At 45.8% G+C, this 12,061-nt stretch overlaps 1 protein-coding gene across 5 annotated transcripts in view; it reads right to left on the bottom strand.

Annotated features, from left to right (window-relative positions):
* The window catches only part of ARHGAP33 (Rho GTPase activating protein 33), a 136,448-nt gene that overhangs the window by 105,914 nt on the left and 18,473 nt on the right, over positions 1-12,061 (bottom strand). Inside the window, exon 1 of one of the 5 annotated variants that reach the window (XM_069947237.1) lies at positions 3,029-3,239. The exons of the other annotated variants lie outside the window; for them this stretch is intronic. Coding sequence (XP_069803338.1) covers positions 3,029-3,034 — 6 coding nt within the window. The 5' untranslated portion in view covers positions 3,035-3,239. Of the gene's footprint in view, positions 1-3,028; positions 3,240-12,061 lie in introns of those variants that run through there. 5 annotated transcript variants of the gene reach the window in all.

Below are 12,061 nucleotides of genomic sequence, written 5' to 3'. Positions count from 1 at the left end.
CCACCATTTATACTGGGCCCCCACCCTGTACCAGCTGACCACCATCTATACTGGCTCCCCCCCCCTGTAGCGGCTGACCACCATCTATACGAGGGCCCCCACCCTGTACCGGCTGACCACCTTCTATACCGGGCCCCCACCCTGTACCGGCTGACCACCATCTATACCGGGCCCCCACCCTGTACCGGCTGACCACCTTCTATACCGGGCCCCCACCCTGTACCGGCTGACCACCATCTATACCAATCATACATACCAGGCTGACCACCATATATACCCGCCATATTTACCAGGCTGACCACCATAAATACCCGGCAATATATACCAGGCTGACCACCATATATACCCGGCATATATACCAGGCTGACCACCATATATAACCGGCAATATATACCAGGCTGACCACCATATATACCCGGCAATATATACCAGGCTGACCACCATATATACCCGGCATATATACCAGGCTGACCACCATATATAACCGGCAATATATACCAGGCTGACCACCATATATACCCGGCATATATACCAGGCTGACCACCATATATACCCGGCAATATATACCAGGCTGACCACCATATATACCCGGCAATATATACCAGGCTGACCACCATATATACCCGGCATATATACCAGGCTGACCACCATATATACCCGGCTTATATATCAGGCTTACCACCATATATACCCGGCATATATACCAGGCTGACCACCATATATACCGGGCGGACCACCATATATACCGGGCATATATACCAGGCTGACCACCATATATACCGGGCATATATACCAGGCTGACCACCATATATACCCGGCATATATACCACGCTGACCACCATATATACCCGGCATATATACCAGGCTGACCACCATATATACCAGGCTGACCACCATATATACCGGGCATATATACCAGGCTGACCACCACATATAACCACCATATATACCAGGCTGACCACCTTATATACCGGGCATATATACCAGGCTGACCACCATATATAACCACCATATATACCAGGCTGACCACCTTATATACCGGGCATATATACCAGGCTGACCACCATATATAACCGGCAATATATACCAGGCTGACCACCATATATACCGGGCATATATACCAGGCTGACCACCATATATAACCGGCATATATACCAGGCTGACCACCATATATACCAGGCTGACCACCATATATACCGGGCATATATACCAGGCTGACCACCACATATAACCACCATATATACCAGGCTGACCACCTTATATACCGGGCATATATACCAGGCTGACCACCATATATAACCACCATATATACCAGGCTGACCACCTTATATACCGGGCATATATACCAGGCTGACCACCATATATAACCGGCATATATACCAGGCTGACCACCATATATACCAGGCTGACCACCATATATACCAGGCTGACCACCATATATACCGGGCATATATACCAGGCTGACCACCATATATACCAGGCTGACCACCATATATACCAGGCTGACCACCATATATACCGGGCGGACCACCATATATACCGGGCATATATACCAGGCTGACCACCTTATATACCGGGCATATATACCAGGCTGACCACCATATATAACCACCATATATACCAGGCTGACCACCTTATATACCGGGCATATATACCAGGCTGACCACCATATATAACCGGCATATATACCAGGCTGACCACCATATATACCCGGCATATATACCAGGCTGACCACCATATATACCCGGCATATATACCAGGCTGACCACCATATATACCAGGCTGACCACCATATATACCAGGCTGACCACCATATATACCAGGCTGACCACCATATATACCGGGCATATATACCAGGCTGACCACCATATATACCAGGCTGACCACCATATATACCGGTACGTATGTGATTAGCGAGTGTAAATAATACCATCCTGCTCCTAGTCATACAGACCTGCAGAGCATTGCTACCATACTGCTCCTAGTCATAGATCCTGTAAAGCATCGCTCCAATCCTTCTCATAGTTGTATATCCTGCAGAGCATCCCTCCCATACTGCTCCTAGTCATACATATTGCAAAACATCCCTCCCATACTGCTCCTAGTCATACATATTGCAGAGCATTGCTCCCATCCTTCTCCTAGTCATACATCCTGCAGAGCATCGCTCCAAACCCGCTCCTCCTTATACATCCTGCAGAGCATTGCTTCCATCCTGCTCCTAGTAATATATCCTAAAGAGCTTCGGTCCCATACTGGTCATAGTGATACATTCTGCAGAGAATCGCTTCTATCCTGTTCCTAGTCATACCGCCTGCAGAGCATTGCTCCAATCCTTTTCTGTCTTATACAGATCTGCAGAGTATCACTCCAGTCCTGCTCTGTTTCATACAGACCTGCAGAGTATCGCTCCCATCCTGCTCTTAGTTATAAATTCTGCAAAGCATCGATCCCATCCTGCTCCTTCTCACACAAACCTGCAGAGTATTGCACCTAGTCATATGTGCTGCAGAGTATCACTCCCCTATCTGCAGCTGATCATCATTCCCATCCTGATCCTTATCATACATGCTGCACAACATCACTCTTATCCTTCGACTAGTCATGTGTTCTGCAGACCATCACTCCTATCCTGCTACTAGTCATGTGTTCTGCAGACCATCGCTTCTATCCTGCTACTTGTCATGTGTTCTGCAGACCATCGCTCCTATCCTGCTACTAGTCATGTGTTCTGCAGACCATTGCTCCTATCCTGCTACTAGTCATGTGTTCTGCAGACCATCGCTCCTATCCTGCTACTAGTCATGTGTTCTGCAGACCATCGCTCCTATCATGCTACTAGTCATGTGTTCTGCAGACCATCTCTCCTATCCTGCTACTAGTCATGTGTTCTGCAGACCATCGCTCCCATTCTATTGACACTTAATCCCTTGCACTCCTATTACCCCTGTGCTGCAGCCTGAGGGCTCATCCTCCTCCCGCTCATCCTCCTCCCGCACACAGAGCGCAGCCCGGGCCTGGTACTCACCACCATGGTGCTGGCGGGCGCTCAGAGGGGTAGGGAGGGTCGCCGAGCCCTGGTCATACCGATGTAACCTGGGGCCCTCAGTGGGGTCTCTCTCCCAGCGTCCTCCCCATGCTGTCTATCCAGCAGCCGCGCACTCTCTCAGGATGTCTCTATTGCTGACAGTCTGTCTCGTTACATTGTCCCAGTTCAGACCGTGGGCAGCTGGATGTAAACGCAACAGAGGGGGGGACAAGGAGAATGCGCAGAGACCCCGGCCGGGGTAGCAGTCAGATCCCCCCCAGATCAGTGCTCAGGGTCCGCTAATAGGAGTCTGCGCTGTAGGAACAGCCAGGACCCCCCACAGGGTGGTGGGAGCACATACCGTGTCAGTGCTCAGCCGCCCTCCCCCCATCCCGAGAATGGAACAATCCATTCAGGTGCAAAGACAATGGGCGAATGTGAGATGGAGAGCGGCCAATAAGCGGGGGGTGGGGGGGTCCGAGCTGTCCCCACATACACAGCCAAGGAGGAGGGTGACCCCCCCCCCCCCCGGGGCAACGAGAGAGCGGGCAATGAGGGGGGGTCCGAGCTGTCCCCACATACACAGCCAAGGGGGAGGGTGACCCCTAGCCCCCCCCCCCCCCCCCCCCCCGGGGCAACAGGAGAGCGGCCAATAAGGGGGGTCCGAGCTGTCCCCACATACACAGCCAAGGAGGAGGGCGACTTCCCCCCCCCCCCCCCCCGGGGCAACGAGAGAGCGGGCAATGAGGGGGGTCTGAGCTGTCCCCACATACACAGCCAAGGAGGAGGGTGACCCCCCCCCCCCCCGGGGCAACAGGAGAGCGGCCAATAAGGGGGGTCCGAGCTGTCCCCACATACACAGCCAAGGAGGAGGGCGACTTCCCCCCCCCCCCGGGGCAACGAGAGAGCGGGCAATGAGGGGGGGGGTCCGAGCTGCCCCCACATACACAGCCAAGGGGGAGGGTGACCCCTAGCCCCCCCCCCCCCCCCGCCGCAGGGGCAACGGGAGAGCGGGCAATGAGGGGGGTCCGAGCTGCCCCCACATACACAGCCAAGGGGGAGGGTGACCCCTAGCCCCCCCCCCCCCCCCGCCGCAGGGGCAACGGGAGAGCGGGCAATGAGGGGGGTCCGAGCTGTCCCCACATACACAGCCAAGGAGGAGGGCGACTTCCCCCCCCCCCCCGGGGCAACGAGAGAGCGGGCAATGAGGGGGGTCTGAGCTGTCCCCACATACACAGCCAAGGAGGAGGGTGACCCCCCCCCCCCCCCGGGGCAACAGGAGAGCGGCCAATAAGGGGGGTCCGAGCTGTCCCCACATACACAGCCAAGGAGGAGGGCGACTCCCCCCCCCCCCCCCCCCGGGGCAACGAGAGAGCGGGCAATGAGGGGGGGTCCGAGGTGCCCCCACATACACAGCCAAGGGGGAGGGTGACCCCTAGCCCCCCCCCCCCCCCGCCGCGGGGGCAACGGGAGAGCGGGCAATGAGGGGGGTCTGAGCTGCCCCCACATACACAGCCAAGGAGGAGGGGGGGTACCGCAACCCGGGGCAACAGGAGAGCGGCCAATGAGAGGGGGTTCGAGCTGCCCCCACATACACAGCCAAGGAGGAGGGGGACCCCTAGCCCCCCCCCCCCCGGGGCAACAGGAGAGCGGCCAATAAGGGGGGCTGAGCTGTCCCCACATACACAGCCAAGGAGGAGGGCGACTCCCCCCCCCCCCGGGGCAACAGGAGAGCGGCCAATGAGGGGGGGTCCGAGCTGCCCCCACATACACAGCCAAGGAGGAGGGCGACACCCCCCCCCCCCCCCGGGGCAACGGGAGAGTGGCCAATAAGGGGGGTCCGAGCTGCCCCCACATACACAGCCAAGGAGGAGGGGGGGGTACCGCAACCCGGGGCAACAGGAGAGCGGCCAATGAGCGGGAGGTCCAAGCTGCCCCCACATACACAGCCAAGGAGGAGGGCGACCCCCCCCCCCCCCCCCCCCCCCCCCCCGGGGCAACAGGAGAGCGGCCAATGAGCAGGGAGTCTGAGCTGCCCCCACATACACAGACAAGGAGGGTGACCCCCCCCGGGGCAATGGGAGAGCGGGCAATGAGGGGGGGTCCGAGCTGTCCCCACATACACAGCTAAGGAGGAGGGTGAACATCCGGGGCAACGGGAGAGCGGACAATGAGCAGGGGGTCCAAGCTGTCCCCACAAACACAGCCACGGAGGAGGGGGGGTACCGCAACCCGGGGCAACAGGAGAGTGGCGAATGAGCGGGAGGTCCAAGCTGCCCACATATACACAGCCAAGGAGGATGGTGACCCCACCCCCCAAGGCAACAGGAGAGCGGCCAGTGAAGGGGGGGGTCAGAGCTGCCCCCACATACACAGCCAAGGAGGAGGGCGACCCCCCCCCCCCCCCCGGGGCAACAGGAGAGCGGCCAATGAGCAGGGAGTCTGAGCTGCCCCCACATACACAGCCAAGGAGGAGGGCGACCCCCCCCCCCCCCCAGGGCAGCAGGAGAGCGGCCAATGAGTGGGGGGGGGGTCCGAGCTGCCTCCATGTACACAGCCAAGGAGGAGGGCGACCCCCCCCCGGGGCAACGGGAGAGCAGGCAATGAGCAGGGCGTCCAAGCTGCCCCCACATACACAGCCAATGAGGAGGGGGGTACCGCAGTGTTATAATGTATCAGTGTGTAATAATACATTATAAGGCCAGGTTCAGACTATGTAACTGTGCGGCTGTATTTGCGGCTGTAATTGTGCGGCGGTATTTTTGGTGGTTCATGCGTACGCTGGAAAGTATAGGATATACGGCTGCACAGTGCACACTATGTATGAATCTACGGCCCGATCGTAAACGGACCCGTAAAAAATGAACAAGACCATTGTTTGCGGCTGGACATGCGGCCGAGGATTGACAGGCGGTCCGTACGGAGTACTTCAAAAATAGCCGGCAATGATGCCGAATGCCGATGCCTCTAATAGTTAATATATTAAATTAATAAAACACATTTTCTTTGTAATCAAGACACTTTCGTTGGTCAATAATTTATTTCTAACGAATCCATCATTGTGCAATTAAATATACTGTTAAAATAAATAGATATATAAATAAATGTATATTTATATATTTATTTTTTGACAGTATATTTAATTGCACAATGATGGATTCGTTAGAAATAAATTATTGAACAATGAAACTGATTTTATTCCAATGAAAATGTGTTTTATTCATTAAATATTAATTAGTACAGGAAGCTCCATAAGCCGTTAATTCATATTGCCGGTAATAGAGCTTTCTGTACTAATCATCACTTTACTTTAATGAAAACATCAAATGTTTCTTCTAATTATGTTATCACAATAGCATTATTAGAAGAAACATTTAGAATTATATGTGCGCTCAGCTGATTGGCTGTTCGGCTGAGCGCACATATAATGAGCCGGTCCGCAGTACAGTGACTTCATTGTGCTGCGGACCAGCGAAGAGACAACATCGGGGTGAGTATACAGATCTCCCCACCCTTTCCCCAGCACTGCACCCCTCCCAGCAAGGAAGGGGGGTCACTTAACCCCTTCCTTGCTGGGATGGGTGCAGTCTGACATCAGTCTGGCCCAGTACCCCAGTACCCAATGCCACCAGGGGTACTGGGAAAAGCCGGGTGCCAGTGGTCCTGGAGCGTCAAAATTGGCGCTCCTGGACCGGGCGGCAGCAGGCTGGTAAGATTTAGGCTGGGGAGGGCCTAAACCAATGGCTCTTCCCACCCTGGTGTTACCAGGCTGCTGTCATTTGGTTTTTAACCTGGCTGGTTATAAAAATAGGGGGGACCCTATGCGTTTTTTTTTTTAAATAAATAAAAACGCATAGGGTTCCCCCTATTTTTATAACCAGCCGGGTTAAAAACCAAGCGACAGCAGCCTGGTAACACCAGGGTGGGAAGAGCCATTGGTTTAGGCCCCCCCCAGCCTAAATCTTACCAGCCTGCTGCCGCCCGCTCCAGGAGCGACAATTTTGACGCTCCAGGACCACTGGCACCCGGCTCTTCCCAGTACCCCTGGTGGCATTGGGTACTGGGGTAATAATAGGGGGTTAGTGTTAGCCATTTTATACTGGCTAACACTAGGCCCCGACTTAGTACACAGCGTGTTATAATGTATCAGTGTGTAATAATACTACAGAGTACACAGCAGTGTTATAATGTATCAATGTGTAATAATACTACAGAGTACACAGCAGTGTTATAATGTATCAGTGTGTAATAATACTACAGAGTACATAGCAGCGTGTTATAATGTATCATCAGTGTGTAATAATACTACAGAGTACACAGCAGTGTGTTATAATGTATCAGTGTGTAATAATACTACAGAGTACACAGCAGTGTTATAATGTATCAATGTGTAATAATACTACAGAGTACACAGCAGTGTGTTATAATGTATCAGTGTGTAATAATACTACAGAGTACACAGCAGTGTGTTATAATGTATCAGTGTGTAATAATACTACAGAGTACACAGCAGTGTGTTATAATGTATCAGTGTGTAATAATAATACTACAGAGTACACAGCAGTGTTATAATGTATCAGTGTGTAATAATACTACAGAGTACACAGTGTGTTATAATGTATCAGTGTGTAATAATACTACAGAGTACACAGCAGTGTGTTATAATGTATCAGTGTGTTATAATACTACAGAGTACACAGTGTGTTATAATGTATCAGTGTGTAATAATACTACAGAGTACACAGTGTGTTATAATGTATCAGTGTGTAATAATACTACAGAGTACGCAGCAGTGTTATAATGTATCAATGTGTAATAATACTACAGAGTACACAGTGTGTTATAATGTATCAGTGTGTTATAATACTACAGAGTACACAGTGTGTTATAATGTATCAATGTGTAATAATACTACAGAGTACACAGCAGTGTTATAATGTATCATCAGTGTGTAATAATACTACAGAGTACACAGCAGTGTTATAATGTATCAGTGTGTAATAATAATACTACAGAGTACACAGCAGTGTGTTATAATGTATCAGTGTGTAATAATACTACAGAGTACACAGCAGTGTTATAATGTATCAGTGTGTAATAATACTACAGAGTACACAGTGTGTTATAATGTATCAGTGTGTAATAATACTACAGAGTACACAGCAGTGTTATAATGTATCAATGTGTAATAATACTACAGAGTACACAGCAGTGTGTTATAATGTATCAGTGTGTAATAATACTACAGAGTACACAGCAGTGTTATAATGTATCAGTGTGTAATAATACTACAGAGTACATAGCAGCGTGTTATAATGTATCATCAGTGTGTAATAATACTACAGAGTACACAGCAGTGTTATAATGTATCAGTGTGTAATAATAATACTACAGAGTACACAGCAGTGTTATAATGTATCAATGTGTAATAATACTACAGAGTGCACAGCAGTGTGTTATAATGTATCAGTGTGTAATAATACTACAGAGTACACAGTGTGTTATAATGTATCAGTGTGTAATAATACTACAGAGTACGCAGCAGTGTTATAATGTATCAATGTGTAATAATACTACAGAGTACACAGTGTGTTATAATGTATCAGTGTGTAATAATACTACAGAGTACGCAGCAGTGTTATAATGTATCAATGTGTAATAATACTACAGAGTACACAGCAGTGTTATAATGTATCAATGTGTAATAATACTACAGAGTACGCAGCAGTGTTATAATGTATCAGTGTGTAATAATAATACTACAGAGTACACAGCAGTGTGTTATAATGTATCAGTGTGTAATAATACTACAGAGTGCACAGCAGTGTGTTATAATATATCAGTGTGTAATAATACTACAGAGTACACAGCAGTGTTATAATGTATCAGTGTGTAATAATACTACAGAGTACACAGCAGTGTTATAATGTATCAGTGTGTAATAATACTACAGAGTACACAGCAGTGTTATAATGTATCAGTGTGTAATAATAATACTACAGAGTACACAGCAGTGTGTTATAATGTAGCAGTGTGTAATAATACTACAGAGTACGCAGCAGTGTTATAATGTATCAATGTGTAATAATACTACAGAGTACACAGCAGTGTTATAATGTATCAGTGTGTAATAATAATACTACAGAGTACACAGCAGTGTTATAATGTATCAGTGTGTAATAATACTACAGAGTACACAGCGTGTTATAATGTATCAGTGTGTAATAATACTACAGAGTACACAGCAGTGTGTTGTAATGTATCAGTGTGTAATAATACTACAGAGTACACAGCAGTGGTATAATGTATCAGTGTGTAATAATACTAGAGAGTACACAGCGTGTTATAATGTATCAGTGTGTAATAATACTACAGAGTACACAGTGTGTTATAATGTATCAGTGTGTAATAATACTACAGAGTACACAGCAGTGTTATAATGTATCAATGTGTAATAATACTACAGAGTACACAGCAGTGTTATAATGTATCAGTGTGTAATAATAATACTACAGAGTACACAGCAGTGTTATAATGTATCAGTGTGTAATAATACTACAGAGTACACAGCGTGTTATAATGTATCAGTGTGTAATAATACTACAGAGTACACAGCAGTGTGTTATAATGTATCAGTGTGTAATAATACTACAGAGTACACAGCAGTGGTATAATGTATCAGTGTGTAATAATACTACAGAGTACACAGCGTGTTATAATGTATCAGTGTGTAATAATACTACAGAGTACACAGTGTGTTATAATGTATCAGTGTGTAATAATACTACAGAGTACACAGTGTGTTATAATGTATCAGTGTGTAATAATACTACAGAGTACACAGCAGTGTGTTATAATGTATCAGTGTGTAATAATACTACAGAGTACACAGTGTGTTATAATGTATCAGTGTGTAATAATAATACTACAGAGTACGCAGTGTGTTATAATGTATCAGTGTGTAATAATACTACAGAGTACACAGCAGTGTTATAATGTATCAGTGTGTAATAATACTACAGAGTACACAGCGTGTTGTAATGTATCAGTGTGTTATAATACTACAGAGTACACAGCAGTGTTATAATGTATCAATGTGTAATAATACTACAGAGTGCACAGCAGTGTTATAATGTATCAGTGTGTAATAATAGTACAGAGTACGCAGCAGTGTTATAATGTATCAGTGTGTAATAATACTACAGAGTACATAGCAGCGTGTTATAATGTATCAGTGTGTAATAATACTACAGAGTACACAGCAGTGGTATAATGTATCAGTGTGTAATAATACTACAGAGTACACAGCGTGTTATAATGTATCAGTGTGTAATAATACTACAGAGTACACAGTGTGTTATAATGTATCAGTGTGTAATAATACTACAGAGTACACAGCAGCGTGTTATAATGTATCAGTGTGTAATAATACTACAGAGTACACAGCAGTGTTATAATGTATCAGTGTGTAATAATAATACTACAGAGTACACAGCAGTGTTATAATGTATCAGTGTGTAATAATACTACAGAGTACACAGCGTGTTATAATGTATCAGTGTGTAATAATACTACAGAGTACACAGCAGTGTGTTATAATGTATCAGTGTGTAATAATACTACAGAGTACACAGCAGTGGTATAATGTATCAGTGTGTAATAATACTACAGAGTACACAGCGTGTTATAATGTATCAGTGTGTAATAATACTACAGAGTACACAGTGTGTTATAATGTATCAGTGTGTAATAATACTACAGAGTACACAGTGTGTTATAATGTATCAGTGTGTAATAATACTACAGAGTACACAGCAGTGTGTTATAATGTATCAGTGTGTAATAATACTACAGAGTACACAGTGTGTTATAATGTATCAGTGTGTAATAATACTACAGAGTACACAGCAGTGTGTTATAATGTATCAGTGTGTAATAATACTACAGAGTACACAGCAGTGGTATAATGTATCAGTGTGTAATAATACTACAGAGTACACAGCGTGTTATAATGTATCAGTGTGTAATAATACTACAGAGTACACAGCAGTGTTATAATGTATCAATGTGTAATAATACTACAGAGTACACAGCAGTGTTATAATGTATCAGTGTGTAATAATAATACTACAGAGTACACAGCAGTGTTATAATGTATCAGTGTGTAATAATACTACAGAGTACACAGCGTGTTATAATGTATCAGTGTGTAATAATACTACAGAGTACACAGCAGTGTGTTATAATGTATCAGTGTGTAATAATACTACAGAGTACACAGCAGTGGTATAATGTATCAGTGTGTAATAATACTACAGAGTACACAGCGTGTTATAATGTATCAGTGTGTAATAATACTACAGAGTACACAGTGTGTTATAATGTATCAGTGTGTAATAATACTACAGAGTACACAGTGTGTTATAATGTATCAGTGTGTAATAATACTACAGAGTACACAGCAGTGTGTTATAATGTATCAGTGTGTAATAATACTACAGAGTACACAGTGTGTTATAATGTATCAGTGTGTAATAATACTACAGAGTACGCAGTGTGTTATAATGTATCAGTGTGTAATAATACTACAGAGTACACAGTGTGTTATAATGTATCAGTGTGTAATAATACTACAGAGTACACAGTGTGTTATAATGTATCAGTGTGTAATAATAATACTACAGAGTACGCAGTGTGTTATAATGTATCAGTGTGTAATAATACTACAGAGTACACAGCAGTGTTATAATGTATCAGTGTGTAATAATACTACAGAGTACACAGCGTGTTATAATGTATCAGTGTGTTATAATACTACAGAGTACACAGCAGTGTTATAATGTATCAGTGTGTAATAATACTACAGAGTACACAGCAGTGTTATAATGTATCAGTGTGTAATAATACTACAGAGTACACAGCAGTGTTATAATGTATCAATGTGTAATAATACTACAGAGTACACAGCAGTCTTATAATGTATCAGTGTGTTATTATACTATATTTATTATATTAGATGCTGGCACAATATAA

This window comes from Dendropsophus ebraccatus, chromosome 12 (assembly GCF_027789765.1).
Source record: "Dendropsophus ebraccatus isolate aDenEbr1 chromosome 12, aDenEbr1.pat, whole genome shotgun sequence".
Taxonomy (NCBI): domain Eukaryota; kingdom Metazoa; phylum Chordata; class Amphibia; order Anura; family Hylidae; genus Dendropsophus; species Dendropsophus ebraccatus.
This window is presented reverse-complemented; position numbering and strand designations above follow the sequence as displayed.